The 25,158-nt window shown below is 42.3% G+C and overlaps 2 protein-coding genes across 20 annotated transcripts in view; one reads left to right on the forward strand and one right to left on the reverse strand.

Moving 5' to 3' along the window:
• LOC105495427 (zinc finger protein 569) overlaps nt 1-25,158 on the reverse strand; it is a 142,380-nt gene that overhangs the window by 74,412 nt on the left and 42,810 nt on the right. The window contains exon 3 of one of the 11 annotated variants that reach the window (XM_071087656.1): nt 1,545-1,662. The exons of 9 other annotated variants lie outside the window; for them this stretch is intronic. The gene's annotated coding sequence lies outside the window, so the exon portion shown is untranslated. Of the gene's footprint in view, nt 1-15; nt 152-1,544; nt 1,663-25,158 lie in introns of those variants that run through there. One more of the 11 variants, XM_071087655.1, reaches the window with a different exon arrangement.
• Nucleotides 76-24,053, forward strand: LOC105495428 (zinc finger protein 570). Of its 9 annotated transcripts, XM_071087670.1 has the most exons (6): nt 104-512; nt 1,951-2,031; nt 2,777-2,860; nt 8,672-8,798; nt 9,130-9,225; nt 17,241-24,053. In XM_071087670.1, exons 3-6 carry the CDS (start codon nt 2,828-2,830, stop codon nt 18,593-18,595), a joined length of 1,611 nt encoding a protein of 536 aa, XP_070943771.1. In that variant the 5' UTR covers nt 104-512; nt 1,951-2,031; nt 2,777-2,827; the 3' UTR covers nt 18,596-24,053. The 9 variants fall into 9 exon arrangements, with proteins under 9 accessions (XP_011763252.1, XP_070943772.1, XP_070943771.1 ...); XM_011764950.3 differs by lacking the exon at nt 1,951-2,031 and having other exon boundaries at nt 76-174; XM_071087671.1 differs by lacking the exon at nt 1,951-2,031 and having other exon boundaries at nt 103-512.

Below are 25,158 nucleotides of genomic sequence, written 5' to 3' on the forward strand. Positions count from 1 at the left end.
GCATTTCCTTCTTACAGTGGGCTGGAGCTGCAGGTTCGCAGGGTCCGTGAAGGAAGCCTGGCTCAGTCTGTTTAGTTCCGTCTTCTCGGGTTTCTACCTGAGACTAGAATACGGCGTGGTGAAGGTGGTGAGAGCTCAAGTGCCCGTGAAGGCCGGGTCAGCTGGAGCCTTAAGGTCCTGGCAGCGGCTAGAACAGGGAGGAGTGACGTTGTGTGACTGTATGTGTGAAACTTCGGCCATGGAATTTGGAGTTTGGGGTTTCCCGGGCGAGAGACCATGTCCAGTGACATCTGAGGTCGTGCGAATATGCGACCTTTTGTGTGACCATGGTCGCGTTTTATATTCTCGTGGCTGTTTGATTCTGACCTTGCATGTATTTGTTCTTTCTGGACTTCTCGAAGTGACAGTGTTACTGGATTTCATGACCCGGGATCGTGAGCGAAAAGTAGTGTGGCCAATCCGCCTGGATTCTAAACAGACTTGGCCTTACTAGCTGTGTCATCTCAGACTAGGTACTTAATTTCTCCATGCCTTTAGTCTTAATATCTTTTTTTTTTTTTTTTTTTTTTTTTTGAGACAGAGCCTCACTTTGTAACCCATGCTGGAGTGCTGCGGCGCGATGCTGGCTCACTGCTGCCTCGAACTCCCGGGCTCAAGCGATTCTCTGCCTCAGCCTTCCGAGTAACTGGGACTACAATCACGGGACACCCCGCCTGGCTGATTTTTTTTTTTTTTTTTTAAATTCTTAGAGATGAGGTCTCACTATGTTGCCCAGGCTGGTCTCAAACTTCTGAGCTCAAGCGATCCTCCGCCTGGGCCTCACAAAGTGCTGGGGTTACAGGCAAGAGCCGCACGGGGCCGGTCTTAATACCTTTAATAAAGAGATAATAGGCCGGACGTGGTGGCTCACGCCTGTGATCCCAGCACTTTGGGTGGCCAAGGCGGACGGATCATTTGAGGTCTGGCGGTTTTTTCTCTTTTTCTTTCTTTCTTTTCTTTTTTTTAGACGGACTTTTGCTCTGTCGCTCAGGCTGGAGGGCAGTGGCGTGATCTCGGCTCACTGCAACCTCCGCCTCTCCGCCTCCCGGGTTCAGGCAGTTTTCCTGCCTCAGCCTCCTGAGTAGCTGGGACTACAGGCGCGTGCCACCACGCCCGGCTAATTCTTTTGTATTTTTATTAGAGACGGGATTCCACGATGTTGGTCAGGCTGGTCTGGAACTCCTGACCTCGTGATCTGCCCGCCTCGGCCTCCCAAAGTGCTGGGATTTCAGGCGTGAGCCACCGCGCCTGGCCAAGGGTAGCCAGTGGGAGGCTGCCAGGAGTGTAGTACGCTTGCGCAGTTTACCTCCTCGCACCCTCGCCCCCCCCCCAACTTTTTTCGGGTATCCAGCACAATTCTAGGAATTCGCCTCCCACCCATTTTGAGTAGACGCGCCACTAGCGCGTTCCCACGCACAAACCTTTTCCCTGCGGCCAACCCGCGGTTCTCAACTCCCCGCCCTGGTTGCTAAGTGGGGTGCACGGAGCGCTTGTGCCTACCATACCAGCCACTGTAGTGTAACGCTGGGTCCCGTCCCTGTGACCCAGCCAGGCTAGGAGCTGCAGGGAATCCGGACTTTCGGGCTCTCTGGAAGGCAGGGGAAGAGGCCAGCGTGGGAGGACCTGGTGGGGAGGGGGCAGTGTTACAAACCCTGCGCGGAGCTGCCCTGTTGCTGCCAGACCCTACGGCGCCGCGACCTTTTCTACTCCGGACTACGTTTCCCAGCTGCCCCCGCGGGAGCTGGGCCCGCGGCCCCTTTGTGTCCTCCGGGGGCCGAGGCAGCTGAGGCGCTTCTTTCCGGGCCCGTAGGGGCTGGGTTCCATCCAACTCAGGGTAGGGGTGTGATCCAAGCGAAGATTCCCCAAGCCTTTGGGGCGGGAACGGGCTCTTCCCCCAGCTCTGTTCTGCAGGTAGGGAGTGGGCTGAGGAGTGGCGTGTGGTTCTCCGGAAGCTCGTCCCAGGCCCTCTGTGTGACTCCGGTGCAAGTGGAGGTTGGTACCGTAGTGCGAGGCTGTCACCGCGTGTGCCTGTCCACGTCCTGTGTGACTGGGTGCGAGGGAGTCAGTGGCACCGTGGAGTGTGAGGCTGTGAGTTGGGGGGGGGAGCGGGCGAGTGTTCGCTGCCCCTTGTTGGGCCGATACCCGCGGCCTCTTTGTGACTGGGTTGTGAGACTGTCGCTTGTGATAGATACCCTGGTGTCTGAGCCTTGCCGGTATGGGAAAGGGTGCCCGTGTGAGACAGTCCATACCCATGGCCTCTGACTGTGGCGTGGGTAAGACGGTGGTTGGCACTGTAGTTTTTCAGACTCTGATTATGTGGGGCATTGAATGAGAGACTGTGTGCCACCGAGAGGCTTTTAAAGCCGGCTCAAGTCATATCAATGTGCCACCAAGTTTCAGAATCACTGATTTATTGGAGAGGAGGATTGTGGAGTCAGGTCCTCTTTTATTTGATCTTGGTGCTCTTATTTATTAGTTCTGTGTCTTTATGTGAAAGCTTACATTCCTCTGAGTCTGTATTTGTAAAACCTAGAACATCTGGTGTTAAGCTAAGGAATTGGAAAATGATTTAGGCATGAGTTAAATTGTATGCAAACAAACTCCTAGGTCTCCATTATGTTCTCTATATTGGAGGGAAGGTTGCAAGAGGAGGAAAGAGAATCCTAAAAAGTCTAGACTGGTGATTCTGGATGCTGCAAGAAAAGTCTAGTTTCTCATGTTCTTTTCCCCATCTCAGTTATCTGAGGCCACTGCCATTTCCCAAGAGAAGAGCAAGGAGGGAGAAAGAATGGCTGTTGGGCTTCTTAAAGCCATGTACCAGGTGCGTTGGTGTTTTCTCTATTTCCTGAATACCTGTCTGCTTTTCAGAACAAGCAGATACTAATTTTCCTTCTGCTGAAACGTTTCTGGGTAACCAGTCATATCACTTATCAGCACTCTCCACTGGATTCCCATCTTATTCAAGATAAATGCTTAAGTCCTTGTCTTGACCTGCAGGGCCCTGCATAATCTGGTCCCTGACTGTCCCTCTGACTTCATCTAATTTTTCTCACCCTGTCTTTAACTCAGTCACTCAGTTCCAGCAACACTAGCTTCCTTGTAATGTGGTGAGTACATTCTTTCTTATTCTTTTTTTTTTTTTTGAGACATAGTCTCACTCTGTCACCAGGCTGGAGTGGAGCGGCCGCGATATGGGCTCACTGCAACCTCCGCCTCCCGAGTTCAAACAGTTCTCCTGCCTCAGCCTCCCGAGTAGCTGGGACTACAGGCACGTGCCACCAGACCCAGCTAATTTTTTGTATTTTTAGTAGAGACAGGGTTTCACCTTGTTGGCCAGGATGGTCTCGAACTCCAGACCTCAGGTGATCTGCCCGCCTCAGCCTCCCAAAGTGCTGGGATTACAGGCATGAGCTACCACACTTGGCCTGGCCAGTGAGTACATTCTTTTTGTTTGTTTGTTTGTTTGTTTTGAGACGGAATCTCTCTCTGTCCCCAGGCTGGAGTGCAGTGGCACGTTCTCGGCTCACTGCAAGCTCCGCCTCCCAGGTTCACACCATTCTTCTGCCTCAGCCTCCCGAGTAGCTGGGAATACAGGCACTCGCCACCATGCCCAGCTAATTTTTTGTATTTTTAGGAGAGATGGGGTTTCACCATGTTAGCCAGGATGGTCTTTTTCTCCTGACCTCGTGATCCGCCCGCCTTAGCCTGTCAAAGTGCTGGGATTACAGGCGTCAGCCACCGTGGCTGGCTGCCAGTAAGTACATTCTTAATGCATGGCCTTGCACTTGCTATTCCCTCTGCCTGGGATACTGTTCCCTCAGATACGGATACAGACCAACTTCCTCACTCTAGTTTCTAACCAAACAACATTCATTCATTCTAATTTTTAGTAAGCACGCATTACCACTGGGTGTCACAGTGCTTAGTCCCTCATCCTGTTCTCTATCTACACTTACTACCTTGGTGATCTCATCCTGTCTCATAGCCTCAAATACCATGTATATGCCAACAACTACCAAACTGTACACAGCCCAGACCTCTCTCTTGAACTCTAGAGTTGTATACCTGACTGCCTACTTAACATCTTCATTTGGTTGCATAAGAGATATCTCAAATGCAAACATCTTACAAATGGAGTGAAACGAACCACTGGCGGTTTTGGAACATGAGTGACATGAACTGATTTTCATTTGGTAGGATCACTCTGGCTGCTATTGAGAATAAACTGAATGGGACAAGGATAGAATTAGGGAACTCAACTAGGAAACTCTTAGGTACTTTCCTAGCTCCACTGATTAAGCTAAAAATCTTCCATCAGGAAATCAGAGACTTCAAAATACATCCAGAATCAGATTACTTTTTTTTTGAGATGGAGTCTCGCTCTGTCAGCCAGGCTGGAGTGTAGTGGCATGATCTCGACTCACTGCAACCCTCGCCTCTCCCTGGTTCAAGCGATTCTCTTGCCTCAGTCTCCTGAGTACAGGCATGCGCCATGAGGCCCAGCTAATTTTTGTATTTTTAGTAGCAACAGGGTTTCACCATGTTGGCCAGGATGGTCTCTCTCTCTCTTGACCTTGTGATCCACCTGCCTTGGCCTCCCAAAGACTGGGATTATAGGTGTGAGCCACGGCATCCAGCCCAGAGTACTTTTTAGTATCACCACTGCTTCCATTATGTTCTGAACCATCATCTCTCACCTGTGTTACTGTGGTACTCTCCTAACTTCTCTCTCTACCTCCACTCTTGTTCTCTTTTAGTCTGTTCTCAGTGGAGCAGCCAAAGTGATGCTGTTAATACATAAGTTGTATGAGTTCATTATTTATAGGCAGAGGGTGGGTGGAAATGACAGAGAGCATAGACAACTCTTTCAAAAAGTTTAGCTATGGCCGGGCGCGGTGGCTCAAGCCTGTAATCCCAGCACTTTGGGAGGCCGAGACGGGCGGATCACGAAGTCAGGAGATCGAGACCATCCTGGCTAACACGGTGAAACCCTGTCTCTACTAAAAAATACAAAAAACTAGCCAGGTGAGGTGGCGGGCGCCTGTAGTCCCAGCTACTCGGGAGGCTAAGGCAGGAGAATGGCGTCAACCCAGGAGGTGGAGCTTGCAGTGAGCTGAGATCCGGCCACTGCACTCCAGCCTGGGCGACAGAGCAAGACTCCGTCTCAAAAAAAAAAAAAAAAAAAAGTTTAGCTATAAGAGGAGAGAGCCGGACGTGGTGGCTCACTCCTGTAATCCCAGCACTTTGGGAGGCCAAGGCGGGCGGATCACCTGAGGTGAGGGAGTTCGAGACCAGTCAGACCAACATGCGGAAACCCCATCTTTACTAAAAACACAAAAAATTAGCCAGGAGTGGTGGCACATGCCTGTAATCCCAGCTACTCAGGAGGCTGAGGCAGGAGAATCACTTGAACCTCGGAAGTGGAGGTTGCAATGAACTGAGATTGTGCCATTGCACTCCAGCCTGGGCAACAAGAGCAAAACTCTGTCTCAAAAAAAAAAAAAAAAAAAGAAGGAGAGAAATGGGTGGTAACTGAAGGAGAAAGTCATAATTGACAAAGTTTCAGAAAGATGGATATATGTTGCCAGGCTGATACTAAAGATTCAGTAGAAAGGGAGATTTGAAGATGAATAGAGAAAAGGGAATTGCTGGAACAATGTGCTTAAGTAGGTAAGAGGAGCTAAGTGTTTGGCCTTTTCTAGGAAAGTGGGTTGTTCAGTTATAGGAATAAGGGCATGTTAGGGTGTAGAAGCACAGGTGCAGGTGGATGTGTAGATGTGGTGGGAGTTTATGGGAATTATCTTTCAATGGGTTTTGTTTTCTCAGAGAAAAAGTAAGATTGTCAGCTGAGAGTGAGCATGGGGAAGGAGATCTTGAAGGTGTGAGGAGAAAGGGGATAGTATCAAATGGTCATTTAGCAGAGTGAAGGGATGAATGGACTAGGGAAATGTATCATGCAGCATTTCGGCCCACTTGAGGTTAAGTGATCATGAATTTAAAGTGATACTAATTTGCATGGTTGGTATGATTTTCTCCAGCAGAGTTCAGCTATGCAGGGTACAGGCACAGAGTAAGCAGAAAGATGGCTGCAGTTTAACCAAGTGAGTACAGTTAAGTGAGAGAGGGGCAGGGAAGGCAAGGGCATATGCAGGGGGTGATTATAACAGATGGTTGTGCTGGGAAGTGAGGGTACTCAGGGATGAGGAACAGTGAAAAAGTGGTAAAAAGTGGTAAGAACAATGAATTGTACTTCTCCAGAATTTGACTTCTGGTGGAGTCAAGAAACTATCTAGTTTGGGGTACCACAGGGCAACAGTTGAGATATAGGAGGTGGAAGACAGAGTGGGGTAATTGAGATTATGAAGGGTTTGGTACTGACTGGTACTGACAAGGTCTGGGTTATGACCATGGAAATGAATGACTGTAGAAGCGTAGAGGATAAGACTATTCCAGGAGAGAGGGGTCAGAGAACTAAGAGGCCGGGTTGTAGGGAGTATTATTTATGTGGATATCAAAGTGACCAAAGAATGATAGGAATGGCATTGAAGAGAGAGACAGTGAGTCAGATGCTGAAGAATTTAAGGAGTGACAGAGAACTGGTATCTATCAGGAATTGGTAGATACCTATCACAAGGAAGGATTGTGATTGACATATTCTAATTTCATGAGGTTTAAAACTAGATGTCTTTTAGGGAGGAGGAAATATTTTGGAAACAAGAGCGAAGAGGTGACCTGCCTCACCTTCAAGTGCTGTGGTACAAGGAATGTGGGGAAGAAAACATTCATCAGTGACAGGGCGTTAGGGGAAGTCGTCCTCTCAGCTGGAAGCCATGTTTCTTTAAGGGCAAAAAGAAAACAGGAGAAAGTGGGAACTGTAGTTTTGCTTCAGACTGGTTTGATGATAATTGTGAATGGATTTTGAAACCAAGTATTATCATTTGTTAGGGTCAAATATTTTAAGATCAGAATGTAAACTCCTATATTGACATAGAAATTATTTTTGTTGACTATAAAGAATCAGTGGAAAGTATGTATGTCGTATATAGATATTTATACATTTATTATATGTATTTATATAAGTTTTAAACAGGAAGCATTGTTAACAGGAGCAGAGAGGGAGAGATTTGCCTACTTCCTATAATTAAGAAAAAAGGTTACTGAGTGTTGAAGTTGAAGAATTTTGCTTCTGTAGAAGTTGTTTTGTTTTGTTTTGTTTTGTTTTTGAGACAAAGTCTTGCTGTGTTGCCCAGGCTGGAGTGCAGTGGCACAATCTCAGCTCACCGCAACCTCTTCCTCCCGGATTCAAGTGATTCTCCTGCCTCAGCCTCCCGAGTACTGGGGATTATAGGTGCTATAATATATAGCACCTATAAAATATAAAATATATATAAAATATAGCTAATTTTTGTATTTTTAATAGAGACAGGGTTTTACCATGTTGGCCAGGCTGTTCTGGAACTCCTGATCTCAAGTGATCCACCCGCCTTGGCCTCCCGAGTGCTGGGATTACAGGTGTGAGCCACCTCACCCAGCCTAGAGACGGTTTCTTTAACTGTAACAAAATTGTGTCAAATGCAAAAAGTTGCATTGCCAGGTTCACATCTTTTAATTTTGTAAAAAATTAATACATACACATATAATGAATGTTTGTTTCATCAGCAAGTGGTCACATTATAGAAATCTGGAATCCAACAGCATCACAGCAGCACGTTTTGTTTTGTTTTGTTTTGTTTTGTTTTGTTTTGTTTTGTTTTAGATGGAGTCTCGCCCTGTTGCCCAGGTTGGAGTGCAGTGGCACAATCTTGGCTCACTGCAACCTCCGCCTCCTGGGTTCAAGCGATTCTCCTGCCTCAGCCTCCGGAGTAGCTGGGACTACAGGCACGCACCACTACGCCTGGCTAATTTTTGTATTTTTAGTAGAGACAGCATTTCACCATATTGGCCAGGCTGGTCGCGAACTCCTGACCTCAGGTGATCCACCCACCTCGCCCTCCCAAAGTGCTGGGATTACAGGCATGAGCCCAGCTCAGTGTCAAGTTTTAAAGAACTTTCTCTAACCCCTATAGGCGGAAGCAATATTATGAGTAGAACACCCATTTCTTTACACAAAATTTTGAGAACTCTGCATTAAAGTATTTGAATTTTAATGGAGTTGATGCTCTGCTCTGCTTGGTTTGGTACAGTCGTCAGAGATACAGCGAACACTTTCTGGGATTATTTTTGATCCCTTTCTAGCTTCTTGAAATTTTCTTCAAGCCACTCATTGATTAATTCAACTTAGTCAATATTTGAATACTTCAGGTGTGCCAGATTCTATTCTGTACCTGGGGATAAAGCAGTGACCAAAGCCAAAACATAATCTGCCCTCATGGAGCTTAAATTTTAGTTGAGGAGGGTGAAGAACGGGCAGTGATTAAAATAATTAAGTGCTGTGGAGGGTTAGGGAATTGGGGTTGAAGCATTACTATTTTATACTGGAATAATCTGAGACATACAAAGGCCCTGAGTACAAATATGGTAACATGGTTACATATTTGAGAATGTAATATCAGAGAGGGCCCAGTGTGCCTAGGGCAGAGGAAATGAGGTGAATACGGTAAGAGATAAGGTTCTTTCATTTATTTCATTTCAGGAGTTGGTGACCTTCAGAGATGTGGCTGTAGACTTCTCCCAAGAAGAATGGGATTGTCTGGATTCTTCTCAAAGACACCTGTATAGTAATGTGATGCTGGAGAACTACAGGATCTTAGTATCACTGGGTAAGGATATCTTCTTGCAAAATTCAGCTTCTGCTCAAAAGGGGCTCTTTGCTACCACTATTGTGAATTTTTGGATAACATCTGCAAAGTTTGGCTGAATGTCTGCTGCCGATGCCAAACGAATGGGTTAGTGTTTGTGGATTTGGCAGTGAACATATTCGTGGCCTATGCCTGAAGCTTCATCTTCCTTATCCTTCTAATACATGTCCTTTACACATTTCTCTTTTTTGCTTACTGTAAACTCCCTTTTCCCCGATGATCTAAGGATTGAATGTGAGTTCTGGAATATCCACAGCATGACCAAATTCTACTTTTTTTTCATATATTGCAGGACTTTGCTTTTCCAAACCAAGTGTGATATTATTGTTGGAACAAGGAAAAGCACCCTGGATGGTGAAGAGAGAGCTGACAAAAGGCTTGTGCTCAGGTTAGTGAAGAGGAAATTGGCAAAAATCTTTGCACGTGACAGCTCAGCTTGACTCAAAGGTATCACCTCTTCACTCTTCAGGCTTCCAAATTCTTCTCAGATGTTCTAGGTCTTTATAAAAATTTGGGGCCATTTAGGATGTTCTCCCACATTTCTTATTTTTAATTATTTCACTTCTCTCACTTTCCTATCTCCTTTCTAGTAAGTCCCATTCCCTCTCAGTTTCATAAGCCTCTCAGTCTTTAAAAAATCTTTTACTAGTCTTACAAACTTTTTTTTTTTTTTTTTTTTTTGAGACGGAGTCTCGCTCTGTCGCCCAGGCTGGAGTGCAGTGGCGCGATCTCGGCTCACTGCAAGCTCCGCCTCCCGGGTTCACGCCATTCTCCTGCCTCAGCCTCCCGAGTAGCTGGGACTACAGGCGCCCACAACCGCGCCCGGCTAATTTTTTGTATTTTTAGTAGAGACGGGGTTTCACCGTGGTCTCGATCTCCTGACTTTGTGATCTGCCCGCCTCGGCCTCCCAAAGCGCTGGGATTACAGGCGTGAGCCACCGCGCCCGGCATAAACTTTTTTTTTTTTTTGAGATGGAGTCTCACTCTGTCACCCAAGCTGGAGTGCAGTGGTGTGATCTCGGCTCACCACAACCTCTGCCTCCCAGGTTCAAGTGATTCTCCTGCCTCAGCCTCCCGAGGAGCTGGGATTACAGGCACACACCACCATGCCCAGCTAATTTTTGTATTTTTAATAGAGACAGGGTTTCTCCGTGTTAGGCTGGTCTCAAACTCCTGACCTCACGTGATCTGCCTGCCTCGGCCTTCCAAAGTGCTGGGATTATAGGTATGAGCCACTGTGCCCGGCATCTTACAAATTTTTGAGCTCTACAGAGCATCAGAAGTGTAGGCAGTCTTGGGGACACATCTGATGCTATCTCCAGGTAGATAGAGCTGAGGTAGAGGACACCCACTGCAGATTTCATTGCTTGCTTGTTGGTGGAGAGAAATCCTCACATTCAGTCACAGAAGCCTTCTGTGTTTATTTTTGTGGTGCGAGAGAAGAAGAAAAAGAGTTTGCATGTGTCGTTTCTCCTAAGGTGCTCATTTTGGGGGAAGTTGTCCTGTGTGTGTTTGTGTGTATGTGTGTATGTGTGTGTGTGTATGTGTATTTGTAGCTTTTTTTTTTTTTTTTTTTTTTTTGAGACAGAGTTTCTCTCTCTCGCCCAGGCCGGAGTGCAGTGGCACAATCTCGGCTTACTGCAACCTCTGTCTCCTGGGTTCAAGTGATTCTCCTGCCTCAGCCTCCCAGTAACTGGAACTACAGGCACCCACCACCACGCCTGGCTAATTTTTTATATTTTTAGTAGAGACGGATTTTCACCATGTTGCCGAGGCTGGTCTCAAACTCCTGATCTCAGGTGATCCACCTGCCGCAGCCTTCCAGAGTGCTGGGATTACAGACGTGAGCCACCGCACCCAGCCTGTAGCTTATGTTTTTGATACTTTAAGAAACTTTCTATGTTCTGAGTTCATATAGATATCCGAAAATAGTCTTTTAAAGATTGTCCTTTTACATCTAGGTCCATAATCCAATTGGAACTTATTTTTGAGGATTATTTTAAATAAGAATTTAGTTTCTGTATCTTATGGAAAACCAAATGTCCCAGATTTTTTTTTTTTTTTTTTTTTTTTTTTTTTTTTTTTTGAGACGGAGTCTCACTCTGTCGCCCAGGCTGGAGTGCAGTGGCCGGATCTCAGCTCACTGCAAGCTCCGCCTCCCGGGTTTACGCCATTCTCCTGACTCAGTCTCCAGAGTAGCTGGGACTACAGGCGCCCGCCACCTTGCCCGGCTAGTTTTTTTGTACTTTTTAGTAGAGACGGGGTTTCACCGTGTTCGCCAGGATGGTCTCGATTTCCTGACCTCGTGATCCGCCCATCTCGGCCTCCCAAAGTGCTGGGATTACAGGCTTGAGCCACCGCGCCCGGCCTGTCCCAGATATTTTTTAAATAAATGCTCCCTCTGCCTGTGTTCCTGAATGTTACCTCTTAATATATCAAGTTTTAGTCTTTTTATGGTTGTGACTTTAAACTTTATTCAATTTCATTGATCTCTTTTTCTTTATACCAGTATCACACTATCTTAATAACAATAGTTTATTAGAAGGATACTTATCTGCTAGGGAACATCTCTACAGCTTGTTTAAATTCTTTAGAATTTCTTGTTTGCCTTTTGGCCATCAATATAAAATTTAGGGTCAACTTGTAAATTTTGATCAGAAAACAACACAATGCTGTTAAGTTTTGATTCCAATTTTAAGTTTTGATTCAAATTTTATTCTGTAATCAATTCTGGAAATTTAAAAAATTCATTAACATGGTATAGCTCTCCATTTATTTAGGTTTTTTTACTTTTTTCAATGTTTTATAATTTTCTCCAAAAAAGGCTATGCACATCTTCTGTTAGATTAATTGTAAACATTAAACATACTAGTTTCGTTGCTGTGTTAAATGTTACCTATATTTTCTGTTTGTTGCACATATATAGAAATGAAGTTAACTTTATATACATTGATCTTATATCCAGCAACCTTGCCAATCTCTCCTGTTAATACTAATATTTTTAGATATGTTTGGATTTTATGTATGAGTAGACATGTTTGTGAATAATGACAATTTCTTCATTTTTAATTCTTATAACTTAATTTCTTTTTCTGTTGCCTTTGTTTTATCTTCAGTATAATATGAATTGAAGTAGTGATAACAGGCATTCTTGTCCACTTCTGGTCTTAATAAGAATACTTTAATATTTTGTTTTTTGATAATTGTGATTTTTAAAAGTTTTTGGTACATACCCTTTCATTCCTGTTTGCTAGAGTTTCATTGTGGAAAGCTTTTGAGTTTTACCAAATGTTTTTCTCCATCTGTAGGTGATTTTACCTCTTACCAGGTTTTAGTTTTTCACCTCTTAATGTGGTAATTTACAGACATTTTCAAATGTTAAACCAACATTGCATTCCCAAGATAAACCCATCTTTTTATCTTTTCCATTTTTTGCTAGTTGCTATTTGCCAATGTTTTGTTTGGGTGTTTTGCATCTGTATTTATTAGTGAATTTGGCCTTCAGTTTTCCCTTCTTGTTGGATTTTAGAATCAAGGTTGATTATTCTCGTAAATTCTCTTTTTCCTCTTTAGAAACATTTGTGAAAAATAAAAATTATTTGTTTTTTGAATGTTTGATAGAACTTTGTTCATCTTGGCCTGGAATTTTTATTGTTAAAAGAATTTAAACTAATCATTCAATTTGATATGTTCTAAAATTCTAGATTTTCTATTTCTCCTGGAGTCAATTAGGGTATTTTTTTCTAAATATTTTTAGTTTTGATGTAAGTTTCCAAACTTATTAGATGAAGTTGTCCATTATTTTTCTAGTTCTCAATGATCTCTTGATCCATGAATTATTTAGAAATAATTTAGAAATAGAATTATTTAGAAATAATAATTCTGATTATTAAAAATAAGTCTGAAATTGAAGGCTTTTGTTTGGTACTTGTTTAATTGCATGATGGTTAGAGAATGGGATCTCTTTAATATACATTTTTTGAAAGTATTTTGAGACTTGCTTTATTTCTTAGGGCTAGTTTTGGTGAATATTCTATGTGTCCTTGAATATAATATGTATTTTCTGGTTATTGAATACAGTGTTTGATATATGCTCATTAGATTAAGCTCATTAACTGTGCTGGTCAAATCTGTGTCCTTATGGATTTTAAAAAAATGTCTTTGAGCAATCAGTTACTGGGAGACATGTTAAAGAAACTTCTACTCTGGTGGTAAATACATAAATTTTTTTCTCATAATTGTAACAGCAGATTTTTTGTATTTTGAAGGTATTTTATTTGGTCATATGTTTTTAGAATGTTTTCTTTTTCTAGTGAATTTTTTCTTATGTTATTGTTACTCTCTTTAAATCTCGTGATTATCTGATTAAGCAAAAAAGTTCACTTAATATTGTTATAGCTTTATTTGCCTTTTGTTAATATTTACTTGATGTAGTTTTTTTCTACTCCTTTATTCTCTGACCTTGCCATGTGTTTCTCTGATAAGCAGTATTTGGATAAACATTTTTTTAAATCCAGTCTGATAACCTTTATCTTTTAACCAAATGATGGTGGTTTATTAAATGTTTTGGTACTGTTAATAGACTTGGATTTATTTTCCACTGTCTCACTTTCTTTTAGAAATTGTACCTTTTCAAATTTTTCTTGTTTCTTGGTTTTTCTCCATCTCCTAATTTGAATGATATACAATCTATTTCTATTCTGTACTGGTTACCTTAGAAAATCTAACATTTATGGCTGGGTGTGGTGGCTCACGCCTGTAATCCCAACACTTTGGGAGGCTGAGGTGGGCGGATCACGAGGTCAAGAAATCGAGACCAGCGTGGCCGACATGGTGAAACCCCATCTCTACTAAAAATACAAAAATTAGCTGGGTATGGTGGCGTGCGCCTGCAGTTCCAGCTACTCCGGAGGCTGAGGCAGGAGATTCACTTGAACCCAGGAGGCGGAGGTTGCAGTGAGCCGAGATGGCGCCACTGCACTCCAGCCTGGGCAACAAGAGCAAAACTCCATCTCAAAAAAAAAAAAATACAAGAACCTTAGACTGTCTTAACTTACCCTCATTTCAGTTATTCCTTGTTTTTCTTCAATGCCATAAACTATTATTTTGCTTTATGAAGTTATATAATAGACCATTATTACATTTAGTGTTGTTTAGATTTATCCATTTTGGCTAGGTGCGGTGGCTTATGGCTGTAATCCCAGCACTTTGGGAGGCCAAGGCAGGTGGATCACTTGAGTCCAGGAGTTTGAGACCAGCCTGGGCAACATGGTAGAACCCCGTCTCTACAAAATGCACAAATTAGCTGGGTATGGGGGTGTGTGCCTGTAGTTCCAGTTACTTGGGAGGCTGAGGTGGGAGGATTGCTTGAGCCCAGGAGTTCAAGGCTGCAGTGAGCTGAGAACGTGGCACTGCACTACAATCTGGGTGACAAAGCAAGGTTCTGTCTCAAAAAAAAAAAAAAAAAATTTCACGTTTGTCATTTTCCTTGTTCACCATTCTATCCCAGAACTTTTTCCTGAAGTAGTTTCCTTATAAATATTTTAGAGATATACTATTCATATAAACTTATATTGTTGTTATTGTTTTGTTCATTTATATGTTAGTTTTGCTGTCATACATACAAGAACCTTTCCTTGTCAGTCATAGATTGACAGATTTTTTAATTTTTTTGAGATGGAGTCTTGCACTGTAGCCTGGGCTGGAGTGCAGTGGCATGGTCTCGGCTTACCGCAACCTCCCCATACCGGGTTCAGGCAATTCTCCTGCCTCAGCCTCCCGAGTAGCTGGGATTACAGGCGCGCGCCACCATGCCCATCTAATTTTTTGTATTTTTAGTAGAGATGGGGGTTTCACTATGTTGGCCAGGATGGTCTCAAACTCCTGACCTGGTGATCCACCCACCTCAGCCTCCCAAAGTGCTGGGATTACACACGTGAGCCACTGTGCCCGGCAACAGATTATTTTTATGAGTGCTTTAAAGATACCATTCCATGCTTTTCTGGCTTGTGTTCTTGCTTTTGAAAAGTCAGTTTTCTTAATATATTCTTCCTTGCAACTTTCAAGAACTTTCTTCTTGCCCTGGTTATTCTACATTTTCAATGTGATGTATCTAGATGTCAATTTCAGCTGCTATACTTGGGATTTATTGTGATTTTTTTTATCTGACCATTAATGGACTCTGGGTAATTATCAGCTATTATCTCTTCACATATTGTCACTTTCCCATTCTCTGTGTTTGTTTTTCCTAAAACTCCAGTTAGATGTGCCTAAGACCAAACTCACCAGGGATAAATTGATGCTCCCAGCTTCAGTTCCACCTTACTTACTTGAAAGTGCCTTCTAGAGTCTGTTTGATCTTTGAGAGTTTACCTTAGTTTCCTGCCAGCTTGGTAATGCAGCTAAAAGAAAGTTTTTCTATTTCTACAAAATCATAAGCTTTTTTGTACCAGGAAGATTTGTCATTATAAAACTAGTCTGCTATATTGCCGGACTACTTTAGGTACCTCATATAAGTGGAAGCATACAATATTGGTCCTTTTGTGACTGGCTTATTTCACTTACTGTAATGTCCTCAAATTATATCTGTATTATAGCATATTTCAGAATTTCCTCCTCGTTTAAGGCTGAATAATCTATTGTATGTATATACCACATTTTGTGTTGACTTCATGGAATAGCAACCAGCTGTTACTGCTCTACTCAAACCATTTCAGTGGGTCTCCATCTGTGTTAGGCCGTTCTTGCACTGCTATAAAGAAATATAATACCTGAGACTGGGTAATTTCTATGTAAAGAGGTTTAATTAGCTGTCAGTTCTGTAGGCTGTACAGGAAGCATAGTGGCATCTTCCTCCGAGGAGGTCTCAGGAAGCTTCCAATTATGGCAGAAGGTGAACAGAGAGCAGGCACATCACTTGGCAAAAGCCAGGAGCGTATGAGAGAGGGGGGAGGTGCCACACACTTTTAAAGGACCAGATCTCATGAGAATTCCCTCACTATCATGACCGTACCAACAGGATGATACTAAACCATTCATGAGGACTCCACCCCCATGATCCAGTCACCTCCCACCAGGCCCCACCTCCAACACTGAGGATTACATTTCAACATGAGATTTGGATGGAACTATATTACCATGTGTTATGGTTTGACTCTGTGTCCCCATCCAAATCTCATCCTGAATTGTAATCCCCATGTGTTGAGGAAGGGACATGGTGGGAAGTGATTGGATGGGGGCAATTTACCCCATGCTGTTCTCATGCTAGTGAGGAAGTTCTCATGAGACCTGATGGTTTCAAAGTGGCAGTTTCTCCTGCTCGCTCTCTCTGTCTCTCTCTCTCTGTCTCTCTCTCTCTCCCCCTCTCCCTCTCTCCCTTTCTCCCTCTCCCTCTCTCTCTCCTTCTCTCCTGCCACCTTGTAAAGAAGGTGCCTGCTTCCCCTTCACCTTCTGCCATGATTGTAAGTTTCCCGAGGCCTTCTCAGCCATGCAGAACTGTGAGTCGATTAACCCTCTTTTGTTTATAAATTACCCAGTCTCAGGTAGTGTCTTTATAACAACGTGAAAACAAACTAATACACTCTCCCTCTCAGAGTAAAAGCCAAATTCCCTTCGAAGGCCTGTGAAGCTTAAATAATCTCATTACCTTTTACATGCTGACTTTATATCCTGCTACTCACTCTATAGCCACACTGGCCTTCTTAATATTCCCCAGACATAGTAGACATGCTTCTACTTTTGGGCCTTTGAACCAGCTGCTACCTCTTCCCTGAATGCTTTTTCCCCAGAGACTTGAATGACTGACTTCTTCACTTTCTTCAAATCTTTGCTTAAATGTTAACTTATTAATGATTCCTAGCTCTAATTTCATCAGTACCCATGACATCCCCTACCCTGATTTTCTTCCTCTGAAGCACTTAGTATCTTCTAACATAAAATGAAATTTACTTATTTATCACTTATTTTCTGTCTCTTCTAAGAAAATAACATCCTTGAAGGTAATGATCTTTGTTTTGTGATATTAAAAGCATCAGAATAGTATCTGGCAAAAGGTAAATATTTGTTCAATGAATGTTCTTGAATGAAGCAGCTAAAAGAGTGGAGACTATTTCAGTGTCTATTTTATTAACACAGGCATAAAATTGTAACCAGCTCTGACCACATCTCTAATTTCTTCCTGCCCTGAGATTTACTGATTTTTCTTTTATAACTCTAATTATTTCTTCTTAGGTTTCTGTATGACCTGTTTTCAGTTTCTCTTCTTGTATACTTCAGAACTGCAAAAACCAATGTTCCTGTGGGTTTTGCTATTTAATTCACATATTTTACTTTACAGATGTACTTTCTTAAATATACTTTCTGATACTCAAAGAGGAGACATTTTTTCTTATTATTACTTTTCAGGCTGGGAGCCTATATGTGAGACTGAAGAATTAACCCCAAAGCAGGACTTTTATGAAGAACATCAATCCCAGAAGATAATAGAAACACTTACAAGCTATAACCTTGAATACTCCAGTTTGAAAGAAGAGTGGAAATGTGAGGGCTATTTTGAAAGGCAACCAGGGAATCAGAAGGCGTGTTTCAAGGAAGAGATAATCACTCATGAAGAACCCCTTGTTGATGAAAGAGAACAAGAATATAAATCTTGGGGAAGTTTTCATCAGAACCCACTGCTTTGTACACAAAGGATAATCCCCAAAGAGGAGAAAGTACATAAACATGACACACAAAAGAGAAGCTTTAAAAAAAATTTAATGGCTATTAAGCCCAAGAGTGTCTGTGCAGAGAAGAAACTTTTGAAATGTAATGACTGCGAAAAAGTCTTCAGCCAGAGTTCATCCCTTACTCTTCATCAAAGAATTCATACTGGAGAGAAACCCTATAAATGTATAGAGTGTGGAAAAGCCTTCAGCCAGAGATCAAATCTTGTTCAGCATCAGAGGATTCACACTGGAGAAAAACCCTATGAATGTAAGGAATGTAGGAAAGCCTTCAGTCAGAATGCACATCTAGTTCAACATCTGCGAGTTCATACTGGAGAAAAACCTTATGAATGTAAGGTATGTCGAAAAGCCTTCAGTCAGTTTGCCTACCTTGCTCAACACCAGAGAGTTCATACAGGAGAGAAACCCTACGAATGTATCGAATGTGGGAAAGCTTTTAGCAACAGATCATCCATTGCTCAACACCAGAGAGTTCATACAGGAGAGAAACCCTATGAATGTAACGTCTGTGGGAAAGCATTTAGCCTTCGTGCATACCTTACAGTACATCAGAGAATACATACTGGAGAGAGACCCTATGAATGTAAGGAATGTGGGAAGGCCTTCAGCCAGAATTCACACCTTGCTCAACATCAGAGAATTCATACTGGAGAAAAGCCTTATAAGTGTCAGGAATGTAGAAAAGCATTCAGCCAGATTGCCTACCTTGCTCAGCATCAAAGAGTTCATACTGGAGAGAAACCCTATGAATGTATCGAATGTGGGAAGGCTTTTAGCAATGACTCGTCCCTTACTCAACATCAGCGAGTTCATACTGGAGAGAAACCTTACGAATGTACTGTTTGTGGAAAGGCTTTTAGTTACTGTGGATCCCTTGCCCAACATCAGAGAATTCATACTGGAGAGAGACCCTATGAATGTAAGGAATGCAAAAAAACCTTCAGGCAGCATGCACACCTTGCTCATCACCAGAGAATTCACATTGGGGAGTCACTGTCACCACCCAACCCAGTCAATCACCAAGTCCTATAGATCCTGAGTCCTAAATGTTTCTAGAATTTGTACTCTTTTTTATCTTTAATGTTGTCACCTTGGTCCGATTCATCTTACTCTGATTACTAATATAGCTTTCAAACAGGTCTACCTGTATTTATTTTTGCTACCTTTAAGTCCATTTCCCACAATGCACTCAAACTGATCTTTTTTTCTTTCTTTTTAAAACTTTTTTTTTTATTTTTGAGACAATGTCTTGCTCTATTGCCCAGGCTGGAGTGCAGTGGGATGACCTCAGCTCACTGCAACCTCTGACTCCCAGCCTCCACCTCCAGGGTTCAAGCAATTCTTGTGCCTCAGCCTCCCCAGTAGCTGGGACTACAGACATGCACCACCATGCCTGGCTAATTTTTGTATTTTTTAGTAGAGATGGGGTTTTGCCATGTTGGCCAGGCTGGTCTTGAACTCCTGATCTCAAGCGATCTGTCTGTCTCGGCCTCCCAAAGTGCCTGGATTACAGGCATAAGCCACCACGCCCAGCCTCTAACTGTTCTTTTCAAAGTATAAGAAACAACATATGGGCTGGGCACAGTGGCTCACACCTGTAATCTCAACACTTTGGGAGGCCGAGGTGGGCGGATCACCCGAGGTCAGGAGTTTGAGACTAACATGGCGAAAGCCCATCTGTACTAAAAATACAAAATTAGCCAGGCATGGTGGTGCACACTTGTAATCCCAGCTACTCTGGAGGCTGAGGCAGGAGCTTCACTTGAACCCGGGAGGCAGAGGTTGCAGTGAGCTGAGATGGCACCATTGCACTCCAACCTGGGCAACAAGAGCAAACTCCATCTCAAAAAAAAAAAACCAGAAAAGAAAACACATATTACTATTTCCAGTTAAAACTTTTTTTTTTTTTTTTTGCTTGTTATTGTTCTTAGACTAATATTCACAGCCTTTAAAATTGTCTGCGAGGCTTTTTGTTATTTGGTTCTTACACACCATTCAGCCTTATTTTATTCCAGTCTTCTTCTTTGGGCACTAGGCACTTCCCAGGACGAAGAGCTTAGATTCTGGAAAATCATAGCTCCAACACTACTATGGCATTGTGTGACTTTGAGCAATTTGCTTATCTAAACCTCAGGGTTTTCTTTAAATCTTAAAATAGGAATAATACAGGATACTGTACTGTAGAAATGTTGTTAGTATTAAGTGAAAAAGTGTCTGTTGTAGACTGGTGCATATTAAATGAGAAATTTGCATGTAAAGTATTTCATATAGTCTGTCAAATATAGCAGATATTCAATAAAGGATAATAGCTAACATATACTGAGTGCCCACTACACATCAGGCACTGTCTTACATACTCTACATATATTAACTTACATACTCTACATATATCATTTACTCCTCACAATCAAAACAGGATTCCTTATTGGACAAAGTAGAGCATTCCTGCAAAACCCCAGTTTGGAATTTGGAAAATCTAAAAATTTTAGAACATAAATGGCAGTCTTTGTACTGTAGCTTAGTAGTGGATATAAACTTAGGTAGTGGAACTACAACACTGATAGCCAGTCTTAGGAAGTTTCTAAAGATAATGAATTGGATAAGCCAATTAAGAAAAATAGAATTCACTGGGAAGAATGCAGAACCTATATTTAGATCAAGGAAGGAATAGAAATGGTTACAATTAACAAAAAAAAAAAAAATCAATAAACATAGAAATTCACGTGGTCCACTTAAATAGGCACCACACCCTTGCCGGGCGCAGTGACTCACATCTGTAATCCCAGCACTTTAGGAGGCTGAGGTGGGTGGATCATGAGGTCGGGAGTTGGAGACCATCCTGCCTAACATGGTGAAACCCTGTCTCTACTAAAAATACAAAAATCAGCCAAGTGTGGTGGCACACACCTGTAATCCCAGCCACTAAGGAGGCTGAGGCAAGAGAATTGCTTGAACTCAGGAGACAAAGGTTGCAGTGAGCCGAGATCGTGCTACTGCCCCTGAACCTGGGCAACAGAGCGGGACTCCATCTCAAAAAAGAGAAAAAAGCACCATACCCAGGTAATTATATGGTTGAATTCTGGTAATTTAGAAGGCATGTAAAGGGTTCCATACTATAGAAAAATGTAAAGTTTTTAAATTTTTTATCCAGTGGTTGCAAAATTGAAATCAAAAGGGGATTAAGGGAAGAAAACAACAGACAGATATACAAATATTAATATAGGCATTCATTCTGTTAATATTGAGTAATTACTATTTGTGATACACTGTTTTAGGTATGAGGAAATGACAGCAATACAAAGGCCATATTCTCACATAGTAAAATTCCAGAGGTGGAGATATGTAAATTAATACTTAAATATAAAACAGTAGATTTTCTAAACCCAGAAAACTGAAGAGTAACAAGAAAATAAATCAAGGAACATTATATAGCCTAGACTACAGAGATAAAGTTGGCAATTCTTCCTAATTAAAAATTCACTGCAATTCCAGCCAAAATGTTTCAGTGTATTTTTTTTTTTTTTTTTTGCCCTTTAGCTTCACAAGTTTGTTCTGAAATTTATCTATGAGGTATAAATTCTTAAGAGCAGCAAGAAAATTATCGACTCTATTTGTAGAAACTGCGTATGGTGATGGTTCATACCAGTAGAGAAAGACTGGATTTGGGGGTATTACTAGTAGTAAGGGGATTCACTAGTAGTAAGGGAAATGCAAAATAAAATCACAATGAACTATTTCAAAATCATCACATTGGCAAAAGCATTACAGTGGCAGTTACTGGAAAGATGTGGAGCAATAGGAACACTCATATGGTGCTATTGGAAGTAGTTGTATTTAGCACAATTTGGCAATGTCTAGTAAAGTTGAAGATGTGAATAACCTTTGACCCAGCAATTCCACGTTTAAACCTCTACATAGTCTCTCCTCGTGTTTCAAGGAGATATATATGATGGTCCATTGCAGCACTGTTTGTGAGAATGAAAAGTTGAAAGCAATCTAACCATTAGGTTAAACACAAGATAGAATGCAAACTAAAATGGATAGAGATATTTCTGTTAACACGGGTAAATCTCAAAAATAGTATTAATGAAATTGAACTACAGAGTATTTTGTATAATACAGTATAACATGTACAATTTCAAAACATGCAAATTAGTGTTATGTATATTTTTCATGGCTAAATACTATATGAAAAGAATCTAAAAGAATTCATAAAATAATCATCAGATTCAGAACAGTGATGACCTGCAGGGAGAAAGACAAATGAGATTGGGGAAAGGATGCAAATGAAAATATCTTTCATTATTTATTTATTTTAAAAATAAGCAAATACTGTATAGCCAATTCTTAAAATTTGATAAAGCTGACTGTGAGTATATGAGTCGGTTCTTACTCTCTGTGTCTTTCTGTATATTTAAACTATTTCGTAATGCAAAAAAAATAAAGAACATTTAAATGATGTTTGCTTTTATCAGGTTTTTTTTTTTTTTTTTCTTTTTTGAGATGGAGGCTCACTCTGTCGCCCAGGCTGTAGTGCAGTGGCATGGTCTTGGCTCACTGCAACCTCCGTCTCCCAGGTTCAAGCGATTCTCCTGCCTCAGCCTCTCAAATAGCTGGGATTACAGGCACGCACCACCACGCCCAGCTAATTTTTGTATTTTTAGTAGAGATGGGGTTTCGCCATGTTGGCCAGGCTGCTCTTGAACTCCTGACCTCAGGTGATCTGCCCGCCTCGACCTCCCAAAGTGCTGGGATTACAGGTGTGAACCACTGTGCCCTGTCAGTTACTTTCTTACTGTTCCCCAGGCGTGCCACTGGTATTCCTGTATTCACCATTTTCTTCAGAAAGAAGCTTATTTATGGTCTATTTCCAGAGGCAACCATTGTTAACAATTTTAAGACTATCTTTCCATGTGTGACTGGTTTGAGAATGACGTTTTATGCTAAGGATTTTATAAGCCTAATTTTCCCATCATCATTCTTATTGTTTTTAGGACCCCATTGTATATGCACCATGATTTGTTAATTTCCCTTTGTGTACCATCTGAGTGTCCAGAATTTTTCTGGGCCAATTACTATTCTTTCTGAACTCAGTTTTCTCAGATGTTAAAGGGAGGTAAATCTTTATTTTGGAACTGTTACATGCATTTGTCATAATACATGTTAAATTTACAGTAGTATTTAGTAAAAGTTATTATTTTATAAAATATACTGTGAAAGGAAACAGGAAGGGAAGTGGCATGAGGCTGTTACAAGTAGAAGCAGGCGGTGGAGACAAATTTACTTCAGATACATAGGCAGCATACAGAAACAAATACACAGAGACTCTGGATTTTTAAATGTATGCCTAACTTAGTCACTGTGATTATAATCAATATCCAGCAGAATTTGTTGATAGCTTCACATTTTTATATTTTTCTCATTTATAAGTCAATGGAAAAATAAGCAATTAAGAATATCAAGGAAATTGTCTATCACTGTCAAAGAGAGGCCTCAGACATCCATACCTGAATGGTTGAAAATATCAACAAGAAACAGGATGGCAGAGTGAGGGAGAGTGCTTGTCCACCACACTCCAACACACTGAAGTGAAAGTTAAAGCAGTAGATAAAAATTAAAGCCCTGCCAGACGTAGCGGCTCATGCCTGTAATCCCAGCACTTTGGGAGGTCGAGGTGGGTGGATCACAAGGTCAGGAGTTCAAGACCAGCCTGGCCAACATGGTGAAACCCCGTCTCTACTAAAAATACAAAAATTAGCTGGGCATGGTGGTGTGTGCCTGTAATCCCAGCTACTCGGGAGGCTGAGGCAGGAGAATTGCTTGAACCCGGACCCAGGAGGCAGAGGCAGCAGTGAGCCGAAATCACGCCACTGCTCTCCAGCTTCGGCAACAGAGCCAGACGCTGTCTCAAAAAAAAAAAAAAAAAAAAAAAAAAAATTAAAGCCCTTCTTCTCTTCCCTATTTTGCCTCATTCACTCATTCATATCCTTTAGCTAGAGATACTTGTGTAATCTGAGCTATAGCCCAGTGTCTTTTTTTTTTTTTTTTTTTTGACTGTTTAGGTGACTTTTAGCAAGTAGTCTAGGAAGTGAAATTGTTAGGTTTCCAGCCCCTGAAACAAAGGTAAGAGCACAAAAAGAGGTAGAAATTAGTGCTGATTAGAAATAAACAATATTGGCTTGGCGCAGTGGCTCACGCCTGTAATCCCAGCACTTTGGGAGGCTGATGTGGGTGAATCACGAGTTCAGGAGATCGAGACCATCCTGGCTAACACAGTGAAACCCCGTCTCTACTAAAAATGTTTTCAAAAATTAGCCGGGCGTGGTGGTGGGCGCCCGTGGTCCCAGCTACTCAAGAGGCTGAGGTGGGAGAATGGTGTGAGCCCAGGAGGCGGAGCTTGCAGTAAGCCAAGATTGCACCACTGCACTCCAGCTTGGGCAACAGAGCGAGGCTCCGTCTCAAAAAAAAAAAAAAAAAAAAAAAGAAATAATATCTAGCACCACATATAGAGGACAGAGTGGGAAATAAAACCCATGATCAGGTCGGGCGCGGTGGCTCAAGCCTGTAATCCCAGCACTTTGGGAGGCCGAGACGGGTGGATCACAAGGTCAGGAGATCGAGACCATCCTGGCGAACACCGTGAAACCCCGTCTCTACTAAAAAAATACAAAAAACTAGCCGGGCGAGGTGGCGGGCGCCTGTAGTCCCAGCTACTCGGGAGGCTGAGGCAGGAGAATGGCGTAAACCTGGGAGGCGGAGCTTGCAGTGAGCTGAGATCCGGCCACTGCACTCCAGCCCGGGCTACAGAGCGAGACTCCGCCTCAAAAAAAAAAACAAAAAAAAACCCATGATCTAAACAGAGGCAACTACTACAGCTCCTATAAAGACTTTGGAGGAGGGGTAGGTACTATGGGAAATTAGTGGTGCAATGGTATCTACGTGCCAGCAGATACCAAGGGCTAGCTGTCACTGTAATGTATATTCATATGTCTTGAAGACTCACCATTGTGGGCTAAGAGATGTTGAATGGGGGCCTTGAACCCAAACCAAAGCAACATCCCTAGTTCAAAGCTACTCAGTTTAGATGAATCTGCTTATACTATCTGTTGTTTCTATTTGATCTTATTCATGTGGTTCTGTCCCCTTGCATGCTGGATATCTGTGACAACTTGCTGGTCACTGTTCCTGAAAAATGATTTGTGGATGCTCCCCGATGCATAAGGTGCCTCCAGAGTGGATTGTCATTTACCCCTTCCAGGTATCACCAGTCCAGCCCATCTCAAATTGAGTTCATAATGTGAAATTCCTTAATTTACTCAGGTTATGAATCCACAGCTTCCCATACCTGGTGAAATATAAAAAGGAAAAAAAGAAAAACAGGGCTTTACCCCAGGAAAATCAAACCAGAACTTCTGGAGGTGGAGCCCAAGAATTGGGATTTTAAAAATCTCTTTGGGTGATTTTAAGATGTAGTTAGAATTGAGAACAACCAGGCTGGGCGTGGTGGCTCACGCCTGTAATCCCAGCACTTTGGCAGGCTGAGGAGGGCAGATCACCTGAGGTCAGGAGTTCAAAACCAGCCTGGCCGACATGGT

Source organism: Macaca nemestrina, chromosome 20 (assembly GCF_043159975.1).
Source record: "Macaca nemestrina isolate mMacNem1 chromosome 20, mMacNem.hap1, whole genome shotgun sequence".
Taxonomy (NCBI): domain Eukaryota; kingdom Metazoa; phylum Chordata; class Mammalia; order Primates; family Cercopithecidae; genus Macaca; species Macaca nemestrina.